This window comes from Podarcis pityusensis (assembly GCF_964106645.2).
Source record: "Podarcis pityusensis genome assembly, chromosome: 3".
NCBI lineage: Eukaryota > Metazoa > Chordata > Lepidosauria > Squamata > Lacertidae > Podarcis > Podarcis pityusensis.
Genome location: NC_138026.1, coordinates 25,356,181 through 25,383,379, shown reverse-complemented (window position 1 = coordinate 25,383,379; position 27,199 = coordinate 25,356,181). Strand labels below are relative to the sequence as shown.

The following is a 27,199-nucleotide window of genomic DNA, read 5'->3' as shown; positions in this document are numbered from 1 at the left end:
TTAGTAGATCATGGGCACCACCTGTTGTATAAAGGCTTGGGCTTTCTGTTTAATGCAGGATGGCTGTAGGATCCAAGTTACTTGTACACATTTTTTTTTTAAAGCAGCTGCTTTGGGACCCTTTATTAAGCACACTGTGTTTCTGTGTCGTCTTATTTCCCTTCCCCTTCCCCAACAGGTACCTGCACTTTAATCAAATTGAAACATTGGAACCAGAATCATTTACCCATCTTCCCAAACTTGAAAGATTGTAAGTTTTGTTTTTGTTTACTCCCTCTTCCAGATGGCAGCTTCACCTCACATGGAGGATGACAGTCCCCATGGCGATTCCTTATAATCCTAGACTGTGTACACAGCCCCATTTACTCAACCTCCAAGTGCTCTCACTTCTGCTTTGGGAAGCGGTGTACGCGTGATGTTAGCCACAATCTATATCTTTCTTGTTGTCTCTTAAGAAAGGCTTCATTTCGATGTGTTTTTACCTAAAGCAGCACTGATCTGGCTTGAGAAAAAGAACCACCTTGCTGTGTTTCAAGCCATTAATGTGTACACAGTCCAAGTTCCAAGCACAAGGCCTCCATGCTGTTTGGAACCTCTCTTTTTGCATACATTTTACTCTGTGCTAAATTAGCTAGTAAGGAAGCTGCCATCTGGATAAGCCCTAAATAAAATGTAGCCTCAGTATATATAGTTTTCCCTGGGAGGAAATTCTGTGCAGTAGCACTGCTGTGCTTGGACATTGGAAATGAAGTTCAAGTCCCTGTAGCCACTGTTCTTGAGACAAAGTGATCTCTTTTTTTCTCTCTTTCTCTCTCACACATACACACCAGCCTGGATTGACCCTAGGCTGGCCACCCAGCCTGCTGCTAATCTCGCGGCAAAAGTGCAATTTGGATTTTTAACTGCAAAGGAAATAAATTGCAGTTTAAAATCCACTCAAGTATCTCCAAGCACAGTTTCTATTGAGATCTTGGCAACCGCTGCTTAGGCAATCGGCTACCATTTTGAAAATGGAGCTGAGAGGAAGTGAGAAAGGAACTACACTGTATGATTACGCAGTTCCCTTTCCTCTCGGCTTGATCTTCCAACTGGCAGGGCGCAGCATGCCTGGTTGGCAGGGTGGGAGGGACTGGCGGGGTGGGGGCACAGCTGGAAGTGGGAGCAGAGAGACAGGGAACAAACTGGAAGAACAAGGCTGAGAGAAACGGAGGCTGCAAGAGACTGAGAAGCAGTGCCGTTGTGCGCAGACAAGGTACTGTAAGGGCTTCTGGCTGCACAGAAGTAAGGATTTCTTTCCCCCCTAAATCTGTTCTGCCGGTTCCCCAACCCACCAAACCAGTTTTGAGGCGGGTGCATGAGAAGAGAGGAAGTTCCATTGCACAAGTGGAAGTCCTTTTGCTATCAGAACTACTTTGCTAGATACCACTACTTTGCTAGATACCACCTTGCCCAAAGCCCCCTAAAATCTGGCAACAGCCAGATTTGAGGGTAAATTACTAACTTGAGGGTAAATCTCAATTTACTAGTTCAAACTTCTGTAAGCTTGAGCTGCATCATCACTTACATTTTTTCCAGATGCCCTCAGCTTTCGAACGTATTTTATAGTCATTAACAGGAATATTGGGTCATTACTTATAAAAATACAATGATATGCAGCAACAAATACATCAACATGTTTTTTTAAAAAAGGAGTACATAGGAAGCATGCTAGACTGGGGAAAGACTGGTATAAGGCATTCAAACCGCTAATTAGTAAATGCAATATTTCAACAGATTTTTACATAACAACAGAATATCCCATTTAATTCCCGGGACATTTAGTCACTTGGAATCTATGAAACGACTGTAAGTAAATTTCCTTTCCCCCTTTAAAATTGTATTTAATCTTCTGTCAACTAACTCTAACTCTTTAAAGCTCTTGTATTTATATGCCATTTTCAGGTGGTAACTCTTGATAGAGGCAGTATCTATCTCATTGCTGACCTGCCAGTATTTTAAGCTAGATTTGTGCTAGGTACAGAATCTCAGTGTTCAGCAGATAATACACATTTGGCTCCTGAGCAAGCCCCTTCCTGTTTTTCTGACCTTTGGTGCTACAAATGCAGAAAGGTTTCTATTATCTTAAACAGAGAGAGAGAGAGAGAATACCTGTTGTAATTGACAATTCGTTCACGACCACTAGCACAGATTCCTGGTAAATATAAAGATTGCAGATCTGTCACAGTAACTTGCTCTCTCTCTCGCATTACATCTGTTTCTTTCCTAAAACCAATTTCCTGTATTCCAGTGCAGTGAGTAATGGTGCTATTGCTATTAGTTGAGTAAACTGTGGACCAGGCTCGTAAATTTTTTTACAGGAGTCACTGCTAAACATTAGCCTAAACTCTTCCTATCGTAGCTTCATTTCACCTTGCTTCATCTGGAGAAGGAAATAAATTAACCTCTAGTTTTACATGTTTTATCTTGACAATTATGAGCTTCTAGTGTGTAGACTGAATAATGACAGCTTTTAAAAATCTTGGCGGCTCCTCTTTTTATTATTATTATTATTTTAGTCACTCATCACATTGTGTTTTATTAATATAACAACAGAAGGAGGTGGTTTCTTCATGTATCACAAAACTGCACCGTTTAAGTTTATTAATCTTAAGATAGATAGATAAAACTTTATTCGTATCAGCCGATGGCCATAGCAACAATAAAACATTACAATATACACAGAAAAAAAGGAAATTTAGTATAAAAGCACAGTTTATTAATCTTAAGAGAAATAACATGTAATAATATCTGTGTGTCATTTGATGGGAAAATGGAGTTGGGTGGAGAGGAGATTTGGAATCAGTGGCAGTATTTTAACTTACAGCTGCAACATTCCATTTTATCCCAGATGGATCTCAGCAACACCATAGTTTTAAATACTATTCTTTCAAATTGTCTCTTAGCCCCCCCTCCCAATCCTTCACTAAACACACCCCTTGATTAATTGCCCTCGGGTTGTAGCAACTGACTGAAGTCTGATGCAGAGTAACCTTAGTCTGACTCTCAAATTTTCTTCAGGTAAAGACTGCTTCATTCAGTACAAGGGTCGTAGCTGAAGGGTCACAATTCACTTTTAACTGGTGCCAATGAAATTAGGATCTCCTGGCTTTCAGGTTTCCCCACTAGCATTCTGCATAATGTTACAGCATCTCACAGTACGTACGTGTCATGCTTGATCTCATTAATATGTACAGTTTGTTGTTTTGTCCAGGCGTCTGGATTCAAATGCACTTCACTGTGACTGTGAAATACTGTGGCTAGCAGATTTGCTGAAGACATATGCAGAGTCCGGTAATGCGCAAGCTGCAGCTACTTGTGAATATCCAAGGAGAATCCAGGGAAGATCAGTGGCCACAATAACACCAGAAGAACTTAACTGTGGTAAGATGGATTGATTGTGTGTGTGTGTGTGTGTGTGTGTGTAATTTGCCTCCATCTGTCTGTTTCCGGGGTGGGTGGGGATGATATCTAAATTTTGTTGAGAAGTACATCTTGCCCATGTGTACTTCATACAGTGGTACCTCGGGTTAAGTACTTAATTCGTTCCGGAGGTCCATTCTTAATCTGAAACTGTTCTTAACCTGAAGCACCAATTTAGTTAATGGGGCCTCCTGCTGCTGCCGCGCTGCCGGAGCACGATTTCTGTTCTCATCCTGAAGCAAAGTTCTTAACCCGAGGTACTATTTCTAGGTTAGCAGAGTCTGTAACCTGAAGCGTATGTAACCTGAAGCATATGTAACCCGAGGTACCACTGTATTAACAATAAATGATTTAATTGTTTCCTGGGATCTCTCTACTCCATTGATTCCTAACTCATCCTCATTTATTTTTTGCATTATGAAAGCACGCCATTCTGTATCGCAGCCCCTTCTCGGCATTTGTTAGCAATAATCCACAAAACTATGGGCAGTCTCCAACAAAGTGCTTCTGCTATTTCTGTCTGGACAATGGAACTTACCCTCCATCTCCTCTCCCTTTGTGCCCCCACACCCTCCCCAAATCATAGAATCATACTGTCGTAGAGTTAGAAGGGACCTTGAGGGTCATTTGGTCCAACCCTGCTCTTCCAATGTCTTCTTTGTTTTCATGAGGCATGGAATGTCTTCAAGTCACTGGCCCCTGAAAGCATGCTTTTCCTCCCCTCCTGGCTGTCCCCTAGCCAGAGACAGAGTCTTCCTGAGCTTGACTTATCTCCCTTCCAAAGGGTTGGGAGAGACCTCAGAGCAGATTGAGGGGGCATGCACAGAGGGTAGAGAGTCAGGTGGAAACGCCAGTGCTCAGCCAGAGGTCCTTGTGTCAACAGAACTATGTACATCATTGGATACTGCCCAATGTAATAAACCTTTTTTTTTAAAAAAACACACATCTTGAAACAGAAAGGATTGTTGGAAGGGTATTTAAATGTCCGTGGATTACTACTTCATCCTATAATATTGAAAATATGATTCGGGCATCTTGCTTGGAAATTTGCACGTGTCGTGTGACGGCTGAGTAAATGTGAGGATAGAAATTCTAGGCAAGCAGCCAAACATTCATGTGGCATTGATACACATAACACGACAGAGTTGAAATTAAAACCCTCGAAAGAGATACAGGATACTTTTAAGCCAGGCCTGCGTGACTTGTGAACCACCAAACCAAGCCAGCCATGTGGCCCGTTGGACTTAATAAACAACCTGTTCTGGCTGCCTGCTTGGGACTGCAAAAACAAGAGTATTGTCAGGCTCCTGACTTAACATAGTTGATGTCTGAGTTTGCGGCTACCCATAAGCATTTGTGAGGACAGAACGCTGGGCGAGTTAGGCCTTTGTTCTGCTCCAGCAGGACTCTTATGTATTGTGTTCAGCAAGCTGTGAAGGTCTACTGTTATGTGTTTTAAATGATGCCTCATGTGGTTCTTTTTACCTCGACGGTTTTTCTGTCATTGCATTGAAAGTCTGAAAACTCTTGGTGGTACAGTTATTTGAGACAGCTGTACTACGTATGACACTGCATTTTAAAAACTGTTCTTAGAAGGAGACATTAAAGAAATTGTGCAATGCATGGCATATTGATCTTCGTACTATAAACTTTTTTGTTAATATATATTAAAACTTTATTATTAGCCTAAAATAATAACTGATGTTATGCTTAATAGTGTTTAGGTTCGCACAGCCTAATTTCATCTGTGAGAACTAATCTTTTATACCTTACGTTAAAATGGAAGAGCTAACCTATTCATAGTTTATTTTTCAGTCACATTAAAAAAAATAAAATGCTTTGTTGATTATACAGAGAGACCAAGAATTACGTCAGAGCCTCAGGATGTGGATGTTACCTCAGGGAATACCGTTTACTTCACTTGCAGAGCTGAAGGCAATCCCAAACCAGAAATTATTTGGCTTCGAAACAAGTAAGGCTGCTTGGTGAAGACTTGACATTTTCATCCCCCCCAAAAAGTTTTTGATTTCCATTTAAATGAGGCTGTATTTTAATGTTTTAATGTTGTATTTTAATCTTGTTTTTAAGTTGTATTTCAATCAATTTGTTTTTATATCGGGTGTTAGCCGCCCTGAGCCCGGTCTTGGCTGAGGAGGGTGGGGTATAAATAACATTTATTATTATTATTATTATTATTATTATTATTATTAGAAAATAATTTTCTCTGTGTAGACTCACCTTAAGAGTTCATTGACCAACATCAGATCTCTTGCGAAAACTGTTTGCATTTGAGTTTAGCTGCGATTCCTGCAGAACTAGATGATCCTTGGAATCTTTTCCTTTTATACAGTTCTGTGAGAGCTTGCACACACAACACACTGAACAAATTCACGTTCAGTTTTTTGGGGGTAATTTTTTAGAATACTTATAAATTAAAGGTTCTTAGTCCCACAGTTTTCTCTCTCCATAGTAATGAGCTCAGTATGAAAACGGATTCCCGTTTGAACTTGCTCGATGATGGCACGCTCATGATTCAGAACACTCAAGAGACTGACCAAGGCATTTACCAGTGCATGGCCAAAAATGTGGCAGGAGAAGTGAAAACTCAAGAAGTTACTCTACGCTACTTTGGTTCACCAGGTGTGTAGATTTCTAATGCCATTTTTTTAAAAAAAAATACTATGTTGCATACCTCTTATTCAAAGAGATAAGCTTAATAGTACAATATAATTTTGCATGACCCGTTGCAGATCTAGAACACACAAAACAGCCTGACCAGGGTCTTCCTTTTATTTTTATTTTGTAAATTTAGAAGTCGTGTGAAATCAGAAATATTTAGGGCCACACCAGATTCCCATACAGTGGTACCTCAGGTTAAGAACTTAATTCGTTCCGGAGGTCCGTTCTTAACCTGAAACTGTTCTTAACCTGAGGTACCACTTTAGCTAATGGGGCCTCCCGCTGCCGCTGCCGCACCGTTTCTGTTCTCATCCTGAAGCAAAGTTCTTAACCTGAGCTGTTTCTGGGTTGGCGGAGTCTGTAACCTGAAGCGTCTGTAACCCGAGGTACCACTGTAATATAATAATATCCCTATGATATAGGGCCTATATAACAGGGGGTGGGTGAGATTTAAAGTGCATTATTTGCGAGTGGGAGCTGAGCACTTCACCTGGTGGAACTCAGTTGCCAGGAACAACTGCTGCAGGAAGAAAAAAGAGTCAGAGATAAACAGTCAGCCGCAGAAGGTATGGCAGGGAAGCGGCGCTCATCTGACCTCCTGATGACTGTGTTGCTACTGCTTCCAGGGAAGGAGGAGGAAAGACCAAGGTGGCAGGGATGTTGGGGTAGTAGAAATGCGCTGGTAGAATCAATCTGGTGCTTCTGTGGCTATATTTGCACTTTGTCAGTCTCTGTGTCACGTCTCAGTTCCCCCTCTCCTCAGTAAACAGCAGCATCTCACTTGCCACTTATTGCAGGGGCTGAACCTCCCCCCCATGGCCCCTAGGAGTTGGCTCCTATGGCCCCACCACATTGCCTACTGCTAGTTTTACAGTGGTACCTCCGGTTACAAACTTAATTGATTCCAGAGGTCCGTTCGTAACCGGAAACCACTCGTAACATAAGGCGTGCTTTTGCTAATGGTGTCCTGCGCTGCCGGAGCACAACTTCCGCTTGAATCTCGGGGCAAAGTTCACAACAAGGAGACCTACTTCCGGGTTAGCGGAGCGCGTAAGCCGAAGCGTTCGCAAAGGGGATGATACATAACCCGAGGTACCACTGTACTGTGATCAAGGGAAAATTCAGTTTGCTTTTTCCTGTCCGCTCATGTTGTGCTTGAAATTTCTCCTTTCTCAGCTTTTATATATGGAATGAACATGACCCAAGTTGACTAGCCGTGTCCTTAATTTAATAAGGCCCTGAAAAACAATACGATACAGCAACTTCTTTTAAAGAGTGTACATTTTTTTCGTTTCATTTCTCTATATGCCAGAATATTGGTGTTAACAGAGGGTATCTTGAACATTATTCCATTTGTTACAGCTAGGCCAAGCTTTGTGATTCACCCCCAAAATACAGAGGTGCTGGTTGGAGAAAGTGTCACCCTGGAATGCAGCGCAACCGGTCACCCCCAGCCACGGATCACATGGACTAAAGGGGACAGAACTCCTCTCCCAAGTGACCCTCGCATTACCATAACTCCGTCAGGAGGGCTTTACATCCAAAACGTGGAGCAGGAAGATGGTGGAGAATATGCCTGTTTTGCAACCAACAGCATCGATAGCATCCATGCGACTGCATTCATCATTGTTCAAGGTACGTGGTGTTTAGATCTACAATCTTAAGTACTGATGTTCTGTGGTTCAGTGAGCTATTGGGGGTGGGGGGAATAGTCCGAAGTATATATTCTGACTCTTTTTCCATTTTCTCTTTATCACACAGCCGTACCTCAGTTTACTGTGACTCCTCAAGACAGAATAGTAATTGAGGGACAAACTGTTGACTTCCCTTGTGAGGCCCAGGGATATCCACAGCCAGTCATTGCCTGGACTAAAGGAGGTAAGAATTTAGATTTGGGGATAAATCTTTACACCTTGAAAAAAATTAATACGTTTTTGCAAAATTCAAGCCATTATGTGATCTACAAGAAATTATGTCTATTTCAGTTTCCCTAATTTTGCTAGTAACAGTCGTTCTTGGTGACTGAAAGTTTCAGAAACTCACCTCTCATTTGAGTTGGGCTTTAAGAGCCCCTGAAGTCTAGCTCAGGAGAATTTTGTCATTATTGGGTACGGCCAGATGGTGTCCATTCTTTGGCTGTTCCATCAGTTATCTCTGTCCCACATGTTGCTCTTGCCTTTTGATTAACTTGGAAGATTTCTAGGCTTAGGACTTTATCCGAGGAAGGTTTCCCTTGCACAACAGAACTTCCCACCTCTCTCCTACCTCTGAATCTCTCTCCTCGCCCACCCCTCAAGGTTCAGTTGCATAAATGGATGCTCTTGTGTGAATGGGACAACTTGACTTGATACAACCGTCAACTTTATCTCCTTCCTTTTTTCCTTACAGGTTACTAACACATTTTACATGACACATGTTATGTGACCATTACATATGCTTTAAATTGTAGGCACTAATCACTTATAATTTATGTATCTGAAATAGAGACAAGATTTGAGCTTTTTTCTTAGTTGAGAATGACTTGAAACTTCCTTCAGATACATGTTATATCTGAAGTCCAAGCAACTTATGTTTACGTGATTGTGAAGATATTCCTCTTCTAAATATATTATATGAAGGTGCAGAAGTTTCAGCCATTCACAGATTTTTCCTCTTGTTTTCCTCTGCAGCTGCTGCAGAGGAAACAGGTGGAAGAACTCAAATGCACACATGTTACTGTTTACACTTGCATTAAAGAACCTGCAGAACTGTGTTGATCACTTTGAACTGGGTTCTGTTGATTTCACTAGGATATGCTTCCAAGTAATTTGTTCATGATCAAGGTGAAAAGCTAGAATTTATTATTTCAAAATTTGTATATATTTATTAAAATAGAGCAGGCACAGAAGAAGATGTAAAAAGTATAGTAGACAGCATTTGCTGTATTAGTACATGATGATATTTGATATTAATTTTCACTTTTAAAAATCTTCCATTATCCCAAAAGTGTTTTACTGTTTCTGCAATGGAATTAAGACAAGACAATTGTAAGAGGAAAACAGTTTTGACTTATTCTTTCGCAATAATCATTTCTAGTATCATTCTTAGCCAGTGTAGTGTAGTGGTTAAGAGCAGAAGTCTCATAATCTGGTGAACCGGGTTCGCTTCCCTGCTCCTCCACATGCAGCTGCTGGGTGACCTTGGGCCAGTCACACTTCTCTGAAGTCTCTCAGCCCCACTCACCTCACAGAGTGTTTGTTGACAGAATGAAGAATGCTTTGGAAATATTGTTGACCTAGCGTCAAATCAATGGTGCAATACTTTCATTTTTTTGAAAAAAATAATTGTGTGTTTCAGGAAGCCAACTTTCTGTAGACAGAAGGCACTTAGTCCTATCATCTGGAACACTGAGGATTTCCAGAGTTGCTTTACATGATCAAGGCCAGTATGAATGTCAAGCTGTTAACATTGTAGGATCTCAAAGAGTTGCTGTTCATCTGACTGTACAGCCTAGAGGTAGGTTCACAAAAACTCATGTTCATCCAGATTGTTAATATGTTTTAAACCACCTTTCGGTTTGAAATCAGACTAGATTTTCCATGTTTTGAACATACACATGTTAAGAACCATTAAGTATACAGTTGATATACTGTTCAGTTTCTCTCTCTCTCTCTCTCTCTCCCTCCCTCCCTCCCTCCCTCTCTCTCTCTCTCTCTCTCTCTCTCTCTCACACACACACACACACACAGAGAGAGATAGAGAGAGAGAGAGAGAGAGAGAGAGATGTAATCTCTCTATTGGAGACAAGCTAGGAAGATAAAGCTTGACACATTTATAGGGAGGATAGCGATGAAATACGGAATTTTTTCATCACCAGAATTTTTAGTTGAATAGAGAGTTTCTCAAATTTAAGAAGCAGGGCAAGTGGAAAAATGAGGGCTGTAGGGGTGTCCCAGGGGGAGCAGCAGATTGGCACTGCCAGTGCGCCCGCAGAGTCCTGCCCTGGCCATCCTCCTGCCTGCTCCCCTTAATCAGCAGTGATACCCCTCTCAGGAGGAGGGTGGGCCAACGCTGCCTGTTTTTCTGTCTATTGCTGCTGAAGCCTCCATAAATAATTGTTGAATGATACTGAATTATTATTTTGTACATAAAACAGGCCCAATTTTTAAAGAGTATTAACGTGAAGTAACCTCCTACTGGCAGGAATGTTCTTAGGTGAAAGGGATGTTTTCAAGGTAAAAACCTTTACAGTGGTACCTCAGTTTACAAACTTAATCCATTCCGGGAAGTCCATTCTTAAACTGAAACCATTCTTAAACCGAGGTGCGCTTTCCCTAATGAGGCCTCCCGCCGCCAGTGCCCTTCCACCGTTCGGATTCCGTTCTTAGACTAAGGTAAAGTTCTAAAACCGGGACACTACTTCTGGTTTTGTGGAGTTCATAAACCAAATCATTCTTAAACCGAACTATTCTTAAACCGAGGTACCACCTTACTTTATAATGCAATCCTGCACACCTGGAGCTAAGTCTCGTTGAACTCTAAGGGACTTATTTCTAGTCGACATTCATAGGATTGCCCTGTTATACAGTCGTACCTTGGAAGTCTTGCGGGTCAAACATTTTGGCTTCCGAACGCCACAAATCCGGAAGTTGGTGTTCCGGTTTGTGAACGTTATTTTGGAACCCGAAGTCCGGTGCGAGTTCCAATTGGCTGCAGGAGCTTCCTGCAACAAATCGGAAGTTACACCTTGGTTTCTGAACGTTTTGGAAGTTGAATGGACTTCTGGAGCAGATAACGTTTGACTTCCGAGGTACTACTGTAATATAATCTTATACATATCTATTCAGACTTAAGCAATTTTTAGTTAAGTGGGGCTTAGTCTCAGGTTTGTGGGTGTACAACTGTAGCCTCGATGAATGTGAATGTTTCTGTTTAAAGACTTTTACCCACTTTTCATTGCTTCTGTGCAACTTTCTTTTTTTATTTTAGTAACCCCTGTGTTTGGTAATGTTCCAAGTGATATGACAGTAGTAGTTGGCACAAATGTGCAGATTCCATGCAGTTCTCAAGGAGAGCCTGAGCCAGTAATAACATGGAATAAGGTAATAAACTCGTGTTTATAATTAGAATAGGTTTTCAGATTCCTGTGTAGTTCATTCTTTACAAAGCATATGGTAGCTGACAGCTGCGTCGCCTTGGTATAAATTATTAGTTTCACTTCTTTCTGAGACCATGTGTTTGGAAAAGTTATTCAAACTGCAGGTACTTAACAATGCAATTAATCTGGAAAATATGCTTCCTAAAGGCAAAGAGCTTATATACATGATATTAGCAGCAAGGGCTTTAAATGCAAAATACTGGAAAAAAGAGAAATTCCTCATTTGAGAGCCTGGAATATTAAACTGTAGGAAGTGACAATGCGTAGCAAAGCCTTTGACAAAGGGAAGGAAGACAAATAAATTTGAACAAGAATGGTTGAAGAGAGTTTTGGAACAGTAAGCAGGAGGGGAATAATAGTTCTAATGCTTTCTCAATTCTGTGAAAAGATTTGGCTATGACCCATCCTCCAATCTCCATGCTTATAAATTTTAAAATTATACAAAGCACTGTAATTTATAAATGAAATGCTGAATATATGAGACTCAAAAGTTGCCCTCCTACTTGGTAATAGTATGGGAGGAATTCATCTTCAGCCAAAGGCAAACATTTCAACTTGCAAAAGGAACAATCCCTTCTCCCCTCTCCTTGCATGCTGTTCTGGGGGGTTCTGGAACCAATTTTGAGGGACTTCTGCTTACAGTTGAATCCCATCCTATATTCTTCATGCATAGCTCTCGTTATTAATACAGTGTATTTTTTAATTTATTTAAGTTTGTTAGTGTTTGATTATCACCAGCAGGTGGACTTAAAACAGTAAATTAAATTGGCTTTCTGATTTGCTGCAGGATGGTGTTCAAGTTACTGAAAGTGGAAAATTTCACGTTAGCCCTGAGGGATTTCTTACCATTCGTGATGTTGGACCAGCGGATGAAGGCCGTTACGAATGTGTTGCAAGGAATACAATTGGATATTCTTCAGTTAGTATGGTACTAAGTGTAAATGGTAAGATTTATAAACTGCAGTTGGTGTGGAAGTCTCTCTCTAAAAAAATTACCAGGATCTTCAGAAGAGAAGAGGCTTCACTGGCAATGCAGTAACTGGTGGTAGAATGTAGAAATTATAAAAACTTCTGGATCGCCAGAAGCAGCTTAGTCATGCTGGCCACATGACCCGGAAGCTGTATGCCGGCTCCCTCGGCCAATAAAGCGAGATGAGCGCCACAACCCCAGAGTCACCCACGACTGGACCTAATGGTCAGGGTTCCCTTTACCTTTACCTTTACTTTAAAGGGGAAGGGTTGCAGGGAATGAGGGAAATGGAAAGGTATTTTGAAACACAGGTGTCAGGCACACCAAGGGAAGATAATTTCTACTGCATATTTAATTATTCTTTGGATGGCTCGATAATAAGGTGTCCGCCAGCAAATTCACTAATAAGAAGAATATACATCATTGTCTCCTGTTTCAGAGGATGCTGTTAGAAAGGTAATCTAGAGTTTGGAATGGGCTATTTTTGGCAAGGTTTGTTCCACCTGGTTTATTTTAAAGGGTTGGGCTGTGGGGTTTTTTGTACTTCTGCAAACCTCAGAGTTTCCACAAGCTTGCTGATACCTCCTCCTTATTTCTCAGTGGCTGTTATGGCTACAGTTCTGTTGACACTCACCACTTGCATTCACTATTAGAAGGAAGGTGTGCAGGGAAGTTGTGGCAGAATTTCAAGAGACTGAGAATACTGAAGAGATAAAATGTTTTCCAGGGCTTGGAGAATAAATAGGAGTCTTTCATCTTTCCTAGAGACCACCCAGCCTTTCCCCCCTCTAGATCAGAAATGTTGCTAAGATACAGATAAGATTACGTGCTGCAGCTGAGAACCCTGGATTTGCTTTAGGAAGACCTAAAGAGTCAGAGATTGCTTTCTTTCTTTCTTTCTTTCTTTCTTGCTTGCTTGCTTGCTTGCTTGCTTGCTTTCTTCCAATGCACTGCCTTTGAAATTCCTATCTGTTTTAGAAGGTAATGGGATCAAGTGATCAAGAAAAAGCCCAGAGCGTTTTAGACAGTGTGAATCTATCATGGCTCACATATTTTAAGTGTGTCTTTGGCTTATATGGCATTGTGGTTTGGGGTTCTTTAACACCTTTGTATTAGAAAACAAAGAACAAATACTAATGGTAATTTATACCTTTTCACTGAACTTGTAGAAGAATGGAGGCATTCCCAATGCAATCTGTTTTTTCTTTAAGGATGTTCTCAATATATTGAAAAATTTCAGCTGTAAAAGTAAAACTTTTTAGAAAAAAAGAGACTGATTTGTAATACAAAAATGATGTCGTGTCTAGACTTTGCTTATAGTGAGTCATTTTTGTATGTGGATAAATTTGCAGCTTTTTCCCCTCCCCCCTCTCTCTAGTTCCTGATGTCAGTCGAAATGGAGATCAGTTTGTAGCAAGCTCAATTGTTGAAGCAATTGCTACTGTTGACAGAGCAATAAACTCAACTCGTACACATTTGTTTGACAGGTATTGTCTGCAGGGTTTTACTTTTATTTTATTTCATCATGACAGTGTGCTGGTTTATTACTTGTTCGTTTTGTAACAGTAGCTTGAGGGGACATGGCAGTTTTGCTCAAAGATCAACTGGATACTCTACATCTTGTAATTCTTTTAGCTACGATAAATCCCCCTCTCTTCACAAGTAATCCTATATAGGCATATCCACACATCAGTTGCCTGCAATCTCAGTGGGTGGTGTAGCACAAAATGCTTTCGCACTGAGGCATAACTAAGCTTCTGGGATATTTCTACTGGTTGTATGGACTGGAGGATGGGGAGCACTTAGTCTAAGGCCCGCTGACTCTTTGGAGACTGGAAGTGCAGAAGCTGTGTATCCGATTCCCTAAATCAGAGCCATGTGGCTTTTCCAGTTTCCAAGTAATTGTAGAAGCCCAACCAGTTCAAAATCTTCCCCACAGAAGCTGTACAACTATTTGAGGGAGGAAAAAGAGGAAGTACTACTATTCTCCACTGCAATGCGCTCTACGTGGGGCTGCCTTTGAAGGTGACTTGGAAACTACAACTAATCCAGTATGCAACAGCTAGACTGGTGACTGGAAGTGGCTGCCGGGACCATATAACACCGGTCCAAAAGAATCTTCACTGGCTCCCAGTATGTTTCCAGGCACAATTCAAAGTGTTGGTGCTGTCCTTTAAAGCCCTAAACAGCCTCAGCCCAGTATACCTGAAGGAGCGTCCCCACCCCTATCGCTCAGCCCAGACATTGAGGTCCTCCTCCGAGGGTCTTCTGCTGGCTCCTTCACTGTGAGAAGTGAAGTTACAGGGAACCAGGAAGAGGGCGTCTCTCAGTAGTGGTGTCCTCCCTGTGGAATGCTCTCCCTTCAGATGTCAAGGAGATAAAGAATTACACAACTTTTAGAAGGCAGCTCTGTATGGGGAGGTTTTTAACGCTTGAGCCTAGGACTTGCCAATCAGAAGGTCGGCGGTTCGAATCCCTGTGACGGGGTGAGCTCCCATTGCTCGGTCCCTGCTCCTGCCAACCTAGCAGTTCAAAAGCACATCAAAGTGCAAGTAGATAAATAGGTACCACTCCGGCGGGAAGGTAAACGGCGTTTCCGTGTGCTGCTCTGGTTCGCCAAAAGCAGCTTAGTCATGCTGGCCACATGACCTGGAAGCTGTACGCCGGCTCCCTCAGCCAATAAAGCAAGATGAGCGCCGCAACCCCAGAGTCGGCCACGACTGCACCTAATGATCAGGGGTCCCCTTTACCCCTTTAAGCCGCCCAGAGTGGCTGGGGAAACCCAGCCAGATGGGTGGGGTATAAATAATAAAACTATTACTATTATTATTAAATAACAAAAGTACTTCTTCATGCAGCACACATTGAGAACTCACTCCAGCGGCTGCAGTTACAGCCACCAGCTTGGATGCCTTTAATGTAGGGTGAGACAAATTCATGAAGGACAAAGCCATCAGTGGCTGCTAGCCACAATTGGTGTACGCTACCTCCATAGTTTGAGGCAGTATACTTCCCAAGATGGGAGAGTGCTACTGTCCTCAAGTCTTGCTCATGGGCTTCCCATAGGCATCTGGTTGGCCACCATGGCAACAGGATGCAGGAGTAGATGGACCACTGTTCCATCCCATCAGGGCTCTCCTTGTGTCCCTATGATCTCATGCCAAAGTACACTTGTCCCCTTTTGAAACAACACTAGCTTATCTTTGGAAACAACTCTCTCAAGTTTTGAAGCATACTTTCAGGATCCCAGTTGTGCACATGTATAGCTTTCCACTCAAGTCTTTTGGAACTATTCCTTCCACCCCAGCGAGCTGTTCTGGGGATTCTCCTGACCTCTCCCCTCCCAAAGACCCAATTTTGTGGGCCACATTGGGGGAGGGAAGAGAAGGGAAAGCCCCATTGCACAAATGAAAGGCTCTCGCTGATGGGGCTCATTAGCTGAGTCCTGCCCAATGCATGTGATGGAGACATTTTCTTAGATTTTGTATACTCCAGTCCACAGTGAATCTAGTGAAATGTGTCAACAAGGGGTTCTTTTCTCCTTGTTTCGTTTTGTGGTTGTGCAGCATGCTTGACAGTCCTTACTCAACAAACCATATGAAGTTGTCAGCTGCTGATACTTTATTTATTTATTTCTTGCTTGCCATTTGGGGGATAAGCAATCAAGGTATGTATTTATGAACGACTTGTTGCCGACGATTTAATATAACAATTAGAGCTTTTATAGATCGTAGTCTTCATATTAGTAACCAGTCAGCACATAGTGTTAAGGGCACAGCCGCTTTATCACACACAACTGGATGGCTCTGTTTACCCTTTTACTTTTATGTCTTCTTCCTGTTTTCATCTATTAGCCGCCCTCGTTCTCCAAATGATCTGCTGGCCTTATTTCGATACCCAAGAGATCCTTACACTGTTGAGCAAGCAAGAGCTGGAGAAATATTCGAAAGAACATTGCAGCTAATTCAAGAACATGTGCAAGATGGTCTGATGGTTGACCTAAATGGAACAAGTCAGTGCTTTTGCCTTGTGTGCTCTAATTATGCATGACATTAGCCTGGAGTGGCATAGTCCAGCACTGTGTGCCTTATTGTCCAGGTTTTGGCCTCTTTGTCAGAAGCTTATATACAAATGTTGCGTGCTGTCACTGGGTGTAGAGTTATGTGTGTTATGCCAAGTCCTGTGTTCTGTTGTGGGACTAGGAGTTGGTGGTCAGTTGTGGGTTGTGTGGTTTTTGTTTTCAAATCAGTTTAGTGGCAAACATATCCCTCCTGTGAGTTCCATAGTTGGTATCAGGGCCAGATTCTAAAGGTGGATTTGGCAGGTGTGGACATGCCAGTCCCAGCTATGCCAGCTCCATTGCTAGATTTGAGCATCTCTGCCAGTGTACCACCTGTGACAGTGGCATGCCTTGTGTTCCTTGTTTGGCATAGTGGGCCTTCGCCACCTCCTCTGTCCTCTCGGCTGGTGTATCTTGAGCATAGGGTTTTAGCTGTATATAATAAATAAAATGCATATCTGAAACCTTCTTTTTTAAAAAAGTCTTGCGCCAGGAAGATATCTCTGATCTAAACTGCTTCCGGCAAAGTGAAAAGCAATGGTGGTGAGCAACCTGGTTTCATTTTCCCTCCAGAAAAGGTGCTTTGGGGGTAAAATTAAATGTTTCATCACAAACATAAAGCGCTTGGGTGGGAAGAAAGTTGTGGTGGGTGAAGGAACAGGCTAGGAATTTGAAGCTAGGGTTCTTGAACTGCAGGCTGGGGCTCAGATAGTTTGTGCCCCAAATGAAGGAATAGCCATTGACACATGGCATTGACACCGAACAGCTGAAAAGACTGGTGTAGACTCCATGAGCTGGAATGAAGTATGTGAAACTTTTGTAAGTGCCTCAAATAGCACCTACACAACAGGTTAAATTCAAAAATAATGCATAGCGGGATTTTAAAAAATGTTTTCTCTCCCTCCCCTCATTCTTCTCTTTTGAAGTGTCTCTCTTCTCTCAAACTGCATACTTTATTCTGAAAGCAAAATGCAAATAAGATGTTTTAGCACCATAAAGGTTCATCCGAGGGTTTCACAAATGAAACACATATGACTCTTTACTTCTTTCCCTCCAGTGTGGAATGCTGCTTGAGGATATGAGCAACTCTATATCCACACTGCTTAAAGCGTGTTTTGTAATCACCTTTTCTGACAACGCCTAATAATTGCCCCGGTGGAATACTCATATCCTTAGTCTGAATGTATCAGCATAACCTAAATTGGCATTTGTAAAGCAATTATTAAATAATCCCTCCAAGGCCTTGTTTTTGGCAGTTATCTGTGCTTGAGGCATGTTGCAAAGTAGTTGGAAGCTATACTAAAATCTTAGAAAGGCAGAACAGCTAGGACTTGGCAGGTAATGAACTGCTGCAGCCAGGTTGATCATGTGAAAGGAAATACTTTTCCTTAGGATGGTTCTTCTGTTTTGAGTAATTGTGAGTTTTATTAAAGTATACTAAAAACTTAAACTCAAAACCCTGAACTCAGCACAAGGTCCTATGCTTCATGGTTTTGAAACGTTACCAGAGTAACTCAACTACCCAGATTTCTCCACATAATTCGGACTAAACAGATAATATATACTGAGTCGTTTATTGTCTTGTCGCATTCTCCAAATCCAGATCATGATTTTGACAATGTACATTTTTTGTGTGGAACTGTTGTGATATATTTGACAGCAGTCTTGTCGAAACAAACCATTTTCAAGAATAGTTGTGAATAAAATCCTAACATTTCTAGATTAAATATTATATAAAATAATTTTAATCATTCTTAAAAAGCAATTCACAAACAATTCTGGCAATAATACAATCATACTGGATATGGCTGAAATGATCTTAGTTTTTTCTTATTGTCTCTTTTTACGAATAAGCCTTGGCTTCTAATAGATATCTGTTTGAGAGAAACAGGTCACAAAATACATAACCCCTAAGCTGCTGCCCTACCAAGGAAGCAAAACAGGGATTGTGGAAGCTGCAGCTCATGCACAAATTAATTTCCATGGCATTGTATTATGCCAGCATTATGTGCAACCAAGGGCACTGGTGGATCAGTTTTTTTAAAATAAAAAAAAGTTTGTGATTAAGTTATTTGTAGCTTGTCTCCCATTACTTTAAGTAAGTTTTTTTAAAAATACTACTAGGAGAAGAATAATTTTTGTGCTACCTCCTAAAGGTGATCTGCAACCCTACACCCACTTCCTCGTGGGCAAGCCCCATTGTACTCAAGGGGGGCTGTATTCTCAGTAATGACTGTGTGTGAAGTCAACTGGTTGATTAATAGATCAAGTAATGTCACACCTTTTGAGATCTCGAAAGAGGGAGCATTCTAGCTTATGATATAATAAACAGAAGCTATCATTCATCATAGCTCCTGTGCCTTCTTTCCGAAAGAAAATGGCTATCTTTAATATTTTCTTTCCCGTTCCCTATTGCAGTAACACACCAGAACCAAAAGAGCCTCAAAAGGTAAAGAACTGTGCCCCTTAACTCACAGTACCCTGATTTAAAATGCCCCCCAACTAATTAGTTTATCAGTGTTGTAGATTTTACATGGTTAAAACTGATTAAAGCATGTAGTAATAGCATTTTTGTTTCCAGGACTTAAAAAGTATTTGATCCTTCCCTCTCTCTCTCTCTCTTATCTGTTTCAGGCTATCACTATAATGACCTTGTGTCTCCACAGTATTTGAATCTGATAGCTAACCTCTCAGGCTGCACGGCCCATAGGCGTGTGAATAACTGCTCAGATATGTGCTATCACCAGAAATACAGAACACATGACGGGACCTGCAATAACTTGCAGCATCCGATGTGGGGAGCCTCCCTAACAGCCTTTGAACGCTTGCTGAAGTCGGTCTACGAAAACGGATTTAATTTGCCACGGGGCATTGGAGCTAACCGGCGTTATAATGGACACACACTCCCAATGCCACGCTTGGTTTCAACCACGCTGATCGGGACGGAAACAATAACCCCCGACGACCAGTTTAGCCATATGCTGATGCAATGGGGCCAATTCCTAGACCATGACCTGGACTCCACTGTTGCTGCTCTGAGTGAAGCCAGGTTTTCTGATGGCCAGCACTGCAGCTCCGTTTGTACAAATGACCCGCCGTGTTTCTCTATCATGGTGCCGCCCAACGACCCTCGAGTCAGGAACGGAGCGCGGTGCATGTTTTTTGTGCGTTCCAGCCCGGTGTGCGGAAGCGGCATGACTTCCCTTCTCATGAATTCGGTTTACCCACGAGAACAGATCAACCAGCTGACTTCCTATATCGATGCATCCAATGTGTATGGCAGTTCGGATCATGAGGCACAAGAAATCAGAGACTTGGCAAGCCACAGGGGGCTTCTGAGACAAGGCATTGTGCAGAGATCTGGGAAGCCTCTTCTGCCGTTTGCTACCGGCCCACCAACTGAATGTATGCGGGATGAGAATGAGAGCCCGATTCCTTGCTTCTTAGCCGGCGACCATCGCGCCAATGAACAGCTGGGACTCACCAGCATGCATACCTTGTGGTTCAGAGAACACAACAGGATTGCCACAGAGTTGCTGAAACTCAACCCACACTGGGACGGCGATACAATTTATCACGAAACACGCAAGATTGTGGGTGCAGAAATGCAACACATAACGTACAGCCACTGGCTGCCTAAGATTTTGGGAGAGGTAGGATTGAAGATGCTTGGCGAATATAAAGGTTACGACCCCAATATTAATTCTGGAATAACTAATGAATTTGCAACTGCCGCTTTTAGGTTTGGTCACACACTGATCAATCCCATACTGTATCGCTTGGATGAAAACTTTGAGACTATTCCACAAGGCCACATACCTCTTCATAAAGCGTTCTTCTCCCCGTTTCGGATTGTAAACGAAGGAGGCATTGATCCACTTCTAAGGGGTTTATTTGGTGTGGCTGGTAAGATGCGTGTGACGTCGCAGTTGCTTAATACGGAATTGACAGAGAGGCTTTTCTCCATGGCTCGCGCGGTAGCGTTAGATCTGGCCGCAATGAATATTCAAAGAGGTAGAGATCACGGAGTACCACCTTACCACGATTTTAGAGTTTACTGTAACCTTTCTTCGGCGCACACGTTTGAAGATTTGAAAAATGAAATCAAGAATCCTGACATCAGAGAGAAACTCAGGAGGTAAGTGTTAGATAAATGTGACTTAAAATAAAAATGTACTTATTTGGTGGGAACTAAACATTCTTATTTCTTTAAACCAAAACAATAAAACTCTCAATTGTAAGTTATGTACTTTCAAAGGGTTGTATCCAACACTTCTGCTCAGGACTTCTCCTTCTCCTCCTCCTCTCCCTGCATGCTCCCCAGATCTGCTCCAGAGGATCTCCTGATTCTTTAGAAGAGATTTTGAGGGTGTGTGGTTGGGCTATAGGAGAGAGAAGAGGATGAGGAACCAGGATACAACCCAGATTGTTTAGTTTCATGGCAGTCTGTCAATATTTTATATACACATATTTAAACTTGCATATGACACTACTGCCCTTAGACAAAACTAAAAATGCCTTTGTGCTATCTAGATAGATGGATTTATTTGATAGATTTGCTGAACCAACTAATGTTTAAAATGTTGGAGGTTACCTTCTGAGTTAACAGCAAAGGTTTACATTACCTTGCTTTAGAAATCAGCTTTCAGAAGTCAAATGGAAATAAGGGCTCAAACCTGCTGACTAATCCTACAGATACGAGCTCATCCTCAGTCTGGGAAAGGAAAGACACTGTACACATCGAAACAGTCAGCGAGTACAGAAAAAAGGGGAATGGGAGCATTGGCTCAAATTAAGTCCTACATAAACACACAAGGGGAAGGCAACCAAAGTAAAAACCAGACTGCCATCTTTCTACCTCCAACTTTGTGACATTTCAGCTGTCATTCTTCAAAGTGGTATAAGGCTGAAATTGTGTGTACTGTATGATCTTCAATCATTTATCCTTTTTTTACTTTTTATTTCATATTCTTTACTGAAAAATATACAAAACTTTAGGTGCACACAGTAAAATAAGACACAAAACAGAAGAAACAAGAAATAGTACACATGTAGAAAACAAAACACAACAACAACCAAAAAGATATTGTATACATTACTGTCAGGGAACTGCCATCGGAAGGAAGGGAAGTGAAAGGGCTCACACAGGTTGGGAGAGACTCAGCAGCTGAAGAGGGAACCAGTAGGGGGAGAGGAGCTGGGCTGAGGGAAAGGGAGCTGGAGGGATGGCTCAGAGACACTTCCAGCGAAAACAGTGGGGAGGTTTCAGGACCTCCTGTAGGGACACCCACTCCTCGCCGGAAACTGTCACGCAGAGAGTCCAGAAGACGTGTTTCCGTTAAGGAGCTTTTATGTTGGAAGCGATTCCGAAAGCAACCACTGTCGGAAGCTGCCAGCGACTGACGGAGCCATGTTTAAGGGGCTCCGTTACAGACAGAGGTTTGCAAACTTGACCAAACTCTGAGGGACTAGGATTTTACACACAAGCAGCTCATCGTCCCATCACAGCATTCCGACAGTCTTCGTGAGCAGCTTGTGCAGGAGAAGGCATCATGAGCAACCCAGCCGGAACCGGAGAAGCAGGAGCTGGAGCGGGTCCAAGCCTGGAAGAAAGGTACCGGGTGTTGGAGGTCCAGCTAGCGCTGCAGACGGCGAGGCTTGAGGAGAGGAGGGCTCAGGATGCAGACAAAAAGGGGAAAGACACCCAGCTCGTCAGAAAGGTACCAGGATTGGTGCAGAAGTTTGGGGGGGAGCCCAAAGACTATCATGGCTTTCGGACAGAGATGCAATATGCCCTCAATCTGCAGTTTGATGAATTCCCTGACGAGGAATCAAGAGTGGCTTTCGTGATTGGGCATCTTGAAAAGGGGGCGAGAGACTGGGTTAGACCCCTGATGGCAGCGAATAGTGACGTCCTAAAGGACACGATGAAGTTCTTTCGCGCCATGGATCTGATGTTTTCCAGCGATATTGAACAGGGAGTGGTCCGCAGACAGTTAATGGCTTGCAAACAGGGGAGCCGATCTGTCCGTGAGTACTGGACTGAATTCACCATGTTGATCCATAAATTGGGGTGGGATCTATCGGCGGAACCCATTCAAATGCTTTTTGAAGAAGGGCTTTCTTCGGCTGTGAAAGACGAACTTTCCCGGGCGCCCAGGGCGGAGTCTATGGACCAGCTGACCAAATCAGCGCTGACCATAGGAGCGCGCCAGGAGGCGAGAGCATTGGAGAGGCGGGAAGGGAAGGGGGAACGTTGGAAGGAGTTCCGCATTCCAGACATTCCAGAGCCAACTTTCCCGCCGGCAGAGCCGATGGAAATCGGAACAGCGCGCGCGCGCGCAGTTTCAAAGCCCAGTGAGGGGGGAAAGAAGGAGGGAAAAGGCGCCCGGAAATGCTATCTCTGCCAACAGCCAGGTCACTTTGCCAGAGTCTGCCCCCAGAGGAAGGAATGGCAAGGGATGGTAGGAGCTGTGGAGGGAAGAGAGGAAGAAATACCGAAGCAAGTAAAAGCCAACGCCTGGCTGCCACCGTCGGGGCACAGCAGTCAGGCCAAAGAGCAGTGAAAGTGCCCACGCCAGAACCTCCTAAACCCGCCCTAGTGATAGAAGTGGCGCTAGAGCTGCCAAACGGACACCCTCTAAAGATAAAGGCGCTGTTGGACTCAGGCAGCTCCTGCAATTTCATGAGCAAAGAGTTTGCAGCTGAACACCAGATACAGACGATCCCTTTAAGCAACCCCCTGCAGGTGACCACGATCGATGGCAGGGAGCTGTTGGGAGGAGAAGTCAGCTTGCAGACCGTCCCAATGATAATGAAGGTGGCAAGGCACACCGAACTGATAGCGTTTAATGTGGCCACCTTGGGAGGAGCTCCCATTATATTGGGGATGAGCTGGCTAGCGTTACATGATCCGCTGGTGGGCTGGCATCAGAGAGTGGTTTCTTTTGGTTCAGCACATTGCTTAGAACACTGCAAAGAGGGAAAGGGTTTGGCAGGGGCGCAAGCCACCCTAGCAGGGACTGAAGTAACGGAGAACGTGAAGGTACCACGACAATACGCAGATCTCCGCGACGTCTTCAGCGAAAGGGAAGCTGACCAATTACCCCCGCATAGACCCTTTGACTGTCAAATCAATTTACTCCCTGGGGCACAGCTCCCTGTAGGCAAGCTGTACGCCATGTCAGACAGAGAGATGCAGGAGCTAAGAGAGTTCATTGACAAGAACCTGAAGAGAGGGTTCATCAGAGAGTCCAGGGCGGTGGGGGGCAGCCCAGTGTTTTTTGTGGATAAAAAAAACACGAACAAGCCGAGGCTTGTGTGTGACTTCAGGGCCTTAAATGCAGTGTCAGAACCAGTGGCTTTCCCTATGCCCAGGATTGACGACATTTTGACAAGGGTCAGGAAGGGAAAGATTTTTACTAAACTGGACCTAAGGGGGGCGTACAACCTGATACGAATAAGGAAGGGGGATGAATGGAAAACCACCATGTTCACCCCTTTGGGGGCATTTGAATATTTAGTTATGCCCTTCGGCCTACAAGGAGGCTCCGCGTGCTTTCAATCGTTTATGAACCACGTCCTGGGGCCTTTGCTTTACAAGAATTGTGTGGCCTTCTTAGACGACGTGTTGGTGTATTCTGAGAATGAGGAGCAGCATGTGAGAGACGTCAGAGAAGTGTTGAGCAGGCTGCAAGCCAACCAGCTGTGGGTGAAACTGGAGAAGTGTCAGTTTCATACCAAGGAGGTGGAATTCCTGGGGTATCGCCTGTCAGACAAGGGATTGGCCATGGATCCCGGCAAGGTCCAGGCGGTGCTGGAATGGAAAACACCCAAAACAAGGAAGGATGTGCAGAGGTTCCTAGGATTTGGGAACTTCTATCGTAAGTTCATCCGAAACTTTGCCCACCTGACGGCGCCCATTACGGACTGTCTCAGCAGTAAGAAGAAGTTCGTTTGGACTGAGGAGGCGGAGCGAGCATTTGAGGAACTAAAAAGGGCCTTCGCCTCGGAACAACAACTCCTGCATGTGGATTTACAAAAACCGATGAGAGTGGAAACTGACGCATCAGACAGAGCGATTGGGGCGGTGCTTCTACAGCCAGGGAAGGAGGAGTCAGAGTGGAGACCGTGTGCCTTTTTTTCGCGAAAGCTGAACAAATCCGAGAGGAACTACACGGTGTATGACCGAGAACTACTAGCCATTCATGAGGCGTTCCGGAGATGGAGGCACCTGCTAATTGGCGCACAACATAAGGTGCAAGTGTGCACTGACCACAAGAACCTAGAGTATTGGAGGACGGCACGAGTGCTCAACCAACGGCAAGTGAGATGGGCCCAGGAGTTCTCCAAATTTAACTTTGAGATTTGTTACGTGCCAGGCCCAGAGAACATTAGGGCGGACGCTCTCTCACGCAAACCTGAATATTTGGAGGAGGAGGGAGCACCCGAAGAGAGACATGTCATTCCAGAGGACCGCTGGGTGTGTGGGGCGGCATTGGTGGGACAAAGAGAACTGGTAGAGGAAACAGAGAATGATGAATACGCCCAGAATAAGCTCAGAGGTCTTAGGGGTGAGGGAGAGGAACCAGGGGGTTTCGAGGAAAGAAATGGAGCTTTGTATTACAAAGGGGCACTGTATATCCCTGAAGGAGACTTAAGGGGGAGGGTACTCAAGCAGTTGCACGACAGCCCCACGGCGGGGCATTTTGGACAACACAAAACCATGTGGTTGGTCACCAGGGAATTTTGGTGGCCTAAGGTGAGGGAAGATGTACGGGAGTATGTAAGAGGGTGTGAGCAATGCCAGCGAGCCAAAGGGGAGAGGCGGGCACCGGCGGGGCTATTAGAACCCTTACCAACCCCAGAACGACCTTGGGAGGCAGTGTCGATAGATTTTATGACTGATCTGCCGAAGTCCAAGGGGAAAACAGCCATCATGGTGGTGGTAGACCTACTAACAAAGATGTGCCACTTTGTAGCCTGCTCGCATGCAGTCACGGCGGAAGAGACAGCGAAGTTATTTGTAGAACACATTTTTAGGTTGCACGGGGTGCCATTGAGGGTGGTCTCAGACCGAGGAAAACAATTTACTTCCAGGTTCTGGAGGAAGCTCATGAGCTTACTGCAGGTGGAGGTCAACTTTTCGACTGCCCGGCACCCTGAAACCAACGGGCAGGCGGAAAGAGCAAACGGGGTCCTCCAGCAATACCTGAGGTGTTATGTCAATGACAGAGAGAATGACTGGGTAGAAAAGTTGGCGCTGGCGGAATTTGCCTACAACAATGCCGAGAATGTGTCCACAGGGATGAGCCCCTTCTTGGCTAATTATGGGTGTCATCCCAGGGCTTTCCCAGGGGGAGAAGGGGAGAGATGGGGTGTCCCGGCAGCCGAGCATTTTGTAGAAGAAATGGAAGCAATCCATCGTCAGCTCCAACTCAACTTAGAAAGGGCGAAGGAAGAATACAAGAGGCAGGCAGACAAGAACCGAAGGGAAGGTGAAACCATAAGGGTGGGAGATAGGGTGTGGCTGTCAACCCAAGGGTTGCCGTTCAAAGGAGGTTGTAAGAAATTAAGACCCAGGAGATTGGGTCCCTTTGAGGTCATTCAACAGGTCAACCCAGTGGCTTTCAGGCTCCGGTTACCCAACCACATGAAACTGCACCCAGTATTTCACAGGTCGTTACTGTCACCGTATGAGGGGGGACGAGAAGGGATGGCCACTCGGGGACCGGTCATAGAAGAAAGGGAATGCAGCAGCCATGTGGCAGAAATCCTCGACGCCAGATGGAAGGGGGATCAGGTGGAGTATTTGGTAGCGTGGGAAGGAGAACCGGAGTCAGAAAACACTTGGGTAATGGCAGAAGATATCAATGACGAGGTATTGATAGAAACGTTCCATCAAAGGTTCCCAAGGAAACCTCAGCCTGTGGAGAGGTTCCGGAGGGAATACTTGGGGACCACCGATGAGGAGGAGGAGTTGGAAGGATTCTCGGAATCGGAAGGGGAAGGGGAGATGGACTCTGAGGAGGAGGAGTACTTCGAGACCAGGAACCGCAACAGGTTGAGAGAAGTGTTCGGGACATCGGAAGATGAAGGAAGTTCATTCCGGGGTTTTGCCTCCTCACCGCCCGTAGAGGAGGGGGCGAGAGGGGATGAAGGGGGCCCTGGAGGGGAGGTGGATGTCAGGGAACTGCCATCGGAAGGAAGGGAAGTGAAAGGGCTCACACAGGTTGGGAGAGACTCAGCAGCTGAAGAGGGAACCAGTAGGGGGAGAGGAGCTGGGCTGAGGGAAAGGGAGCTGGAGGGATGGCTCAGAGACACTTCCAGCGAAAACAGTGGGGAGGTTTCAGGACCTCCTGTAGGGACACCCACTCCTCGCCGGAAACTGTCACGCAGAGAGTCCAGAAGACGTGTTTCCGTTAAGGAGCTTTTATGTTGGAAGCGATTCCGAAAGCAACCACTGTCGGAAGCTGCCAGCGACTGACGGAGCCATGTTTAAGGGGCTCCGTTACAGACAGAGGTTTGCAAACTTGACCAAACTCTGAGGGACTAGGATTTTACACACAAGCAGCTCATCGTCCCATCACAATTACAAAAAAAGGGGGGGGACTTCCTATGGAAGTTAACCAGTCCTTAATATAATATGGTATTTATAAAATATGGTATATTCATGGAGAAATTTAACAATATTTGGAATACATTTTTATAAATCCTCAATCATTCATCTTACTTGTAATAGGTTATATGGTTCACCACTGAACATAGATTTGTTTCCTGCTCTTATGGTGGAAGATTTAATTCCTGGTAGCAGATTGGGACCAACGCTGATGTGTCTCCTGAGCACACAGTTTAAGCGTCTCCGAGATGGGGACAGGTAAGTTTTGGTAGAAAA

General features: G+C 44.0%; 1 protein-coding gene and 1 long non-coding RNA gene across 4 annotated transcripts in view; one reads left to right on the top strand and one right to left on the bottom strand.

Annotated features, from left to right (window-relative positions):
* Positions 1–27,199, top strand: part of PXDN (peroxidasin) — an 83,317-nt gene that overhangs the window by 40,386 nt on the left and 15,732 nt on the right. For both annotated transcript variants that reach the window (XM_080998926.1, XM_080998927.1), the window contains 14 exons: positions 179–250; positions 1,774–1,845; positions 3,251–3,420; positions 5,314–5,431; positions 5,930–6,099; positions 7,501–7,773; positions 7,900–8,016; positions 9,475–9,633; positions 11,107–11,219; positions 12,063–12,219; positions 13,624–13,732; positions 16,100–16,257; positions 18,940–20,443; positions 27,047–27,181. In XM_080998926.1, the coding sequence (XP_080855052.1) occupies positions 179–250; positions 1,774–1,845; positions 3,251–3,420; positions 5,314–5,431; positions 5,930–6,099; positions 7,501–7,773; positions 7,900–8,016; positions 9,475–9,633; positions 11,107–11,219; positions 12,063–12,219; positions 13,624–13,732; positions 16,100–16,257; positions 18,940–20,443; positions 27,047–27,181 (3,327 nt within the window). The remainder of the gene's footprint in view (positions 1–178; positions 251–1,773; positions 1,846–3,250; positions 3,421–5,313; positions 5,432–5,929; positions 6,100–7,500; positions 7,774–7,899; positions 8,017–9,474; positions 9,634–11,106; positions 11,220–12,062; positions 12,220–13,623; positions 13,733–16,099; positions 16,258–18,939; positions 20,444–27,046; positions 27,182–27,199) is intronic.
* On the bottom strand, positions 16,267–27,176 carry LOC308473755. Of its 2 annotated transcripts, XR_013984286.1 has the most exons (4): positions 27,038–27,176; positions 21,164–21,280; positions 20,556–20,687; positions 16,267–17,263 (listed from the first exon to the last, which is right to left on the bottom strand). It is a non-coding gene; the product is annotated as an uncharacterized lncRNA (long non-coding RNA). The 2 variants fall into 2 exon arrangements; XR_013984287.1 differs by lacking the exon at positions 16,267–17,263 and having other exon boundaries at positions 20,457–20,687.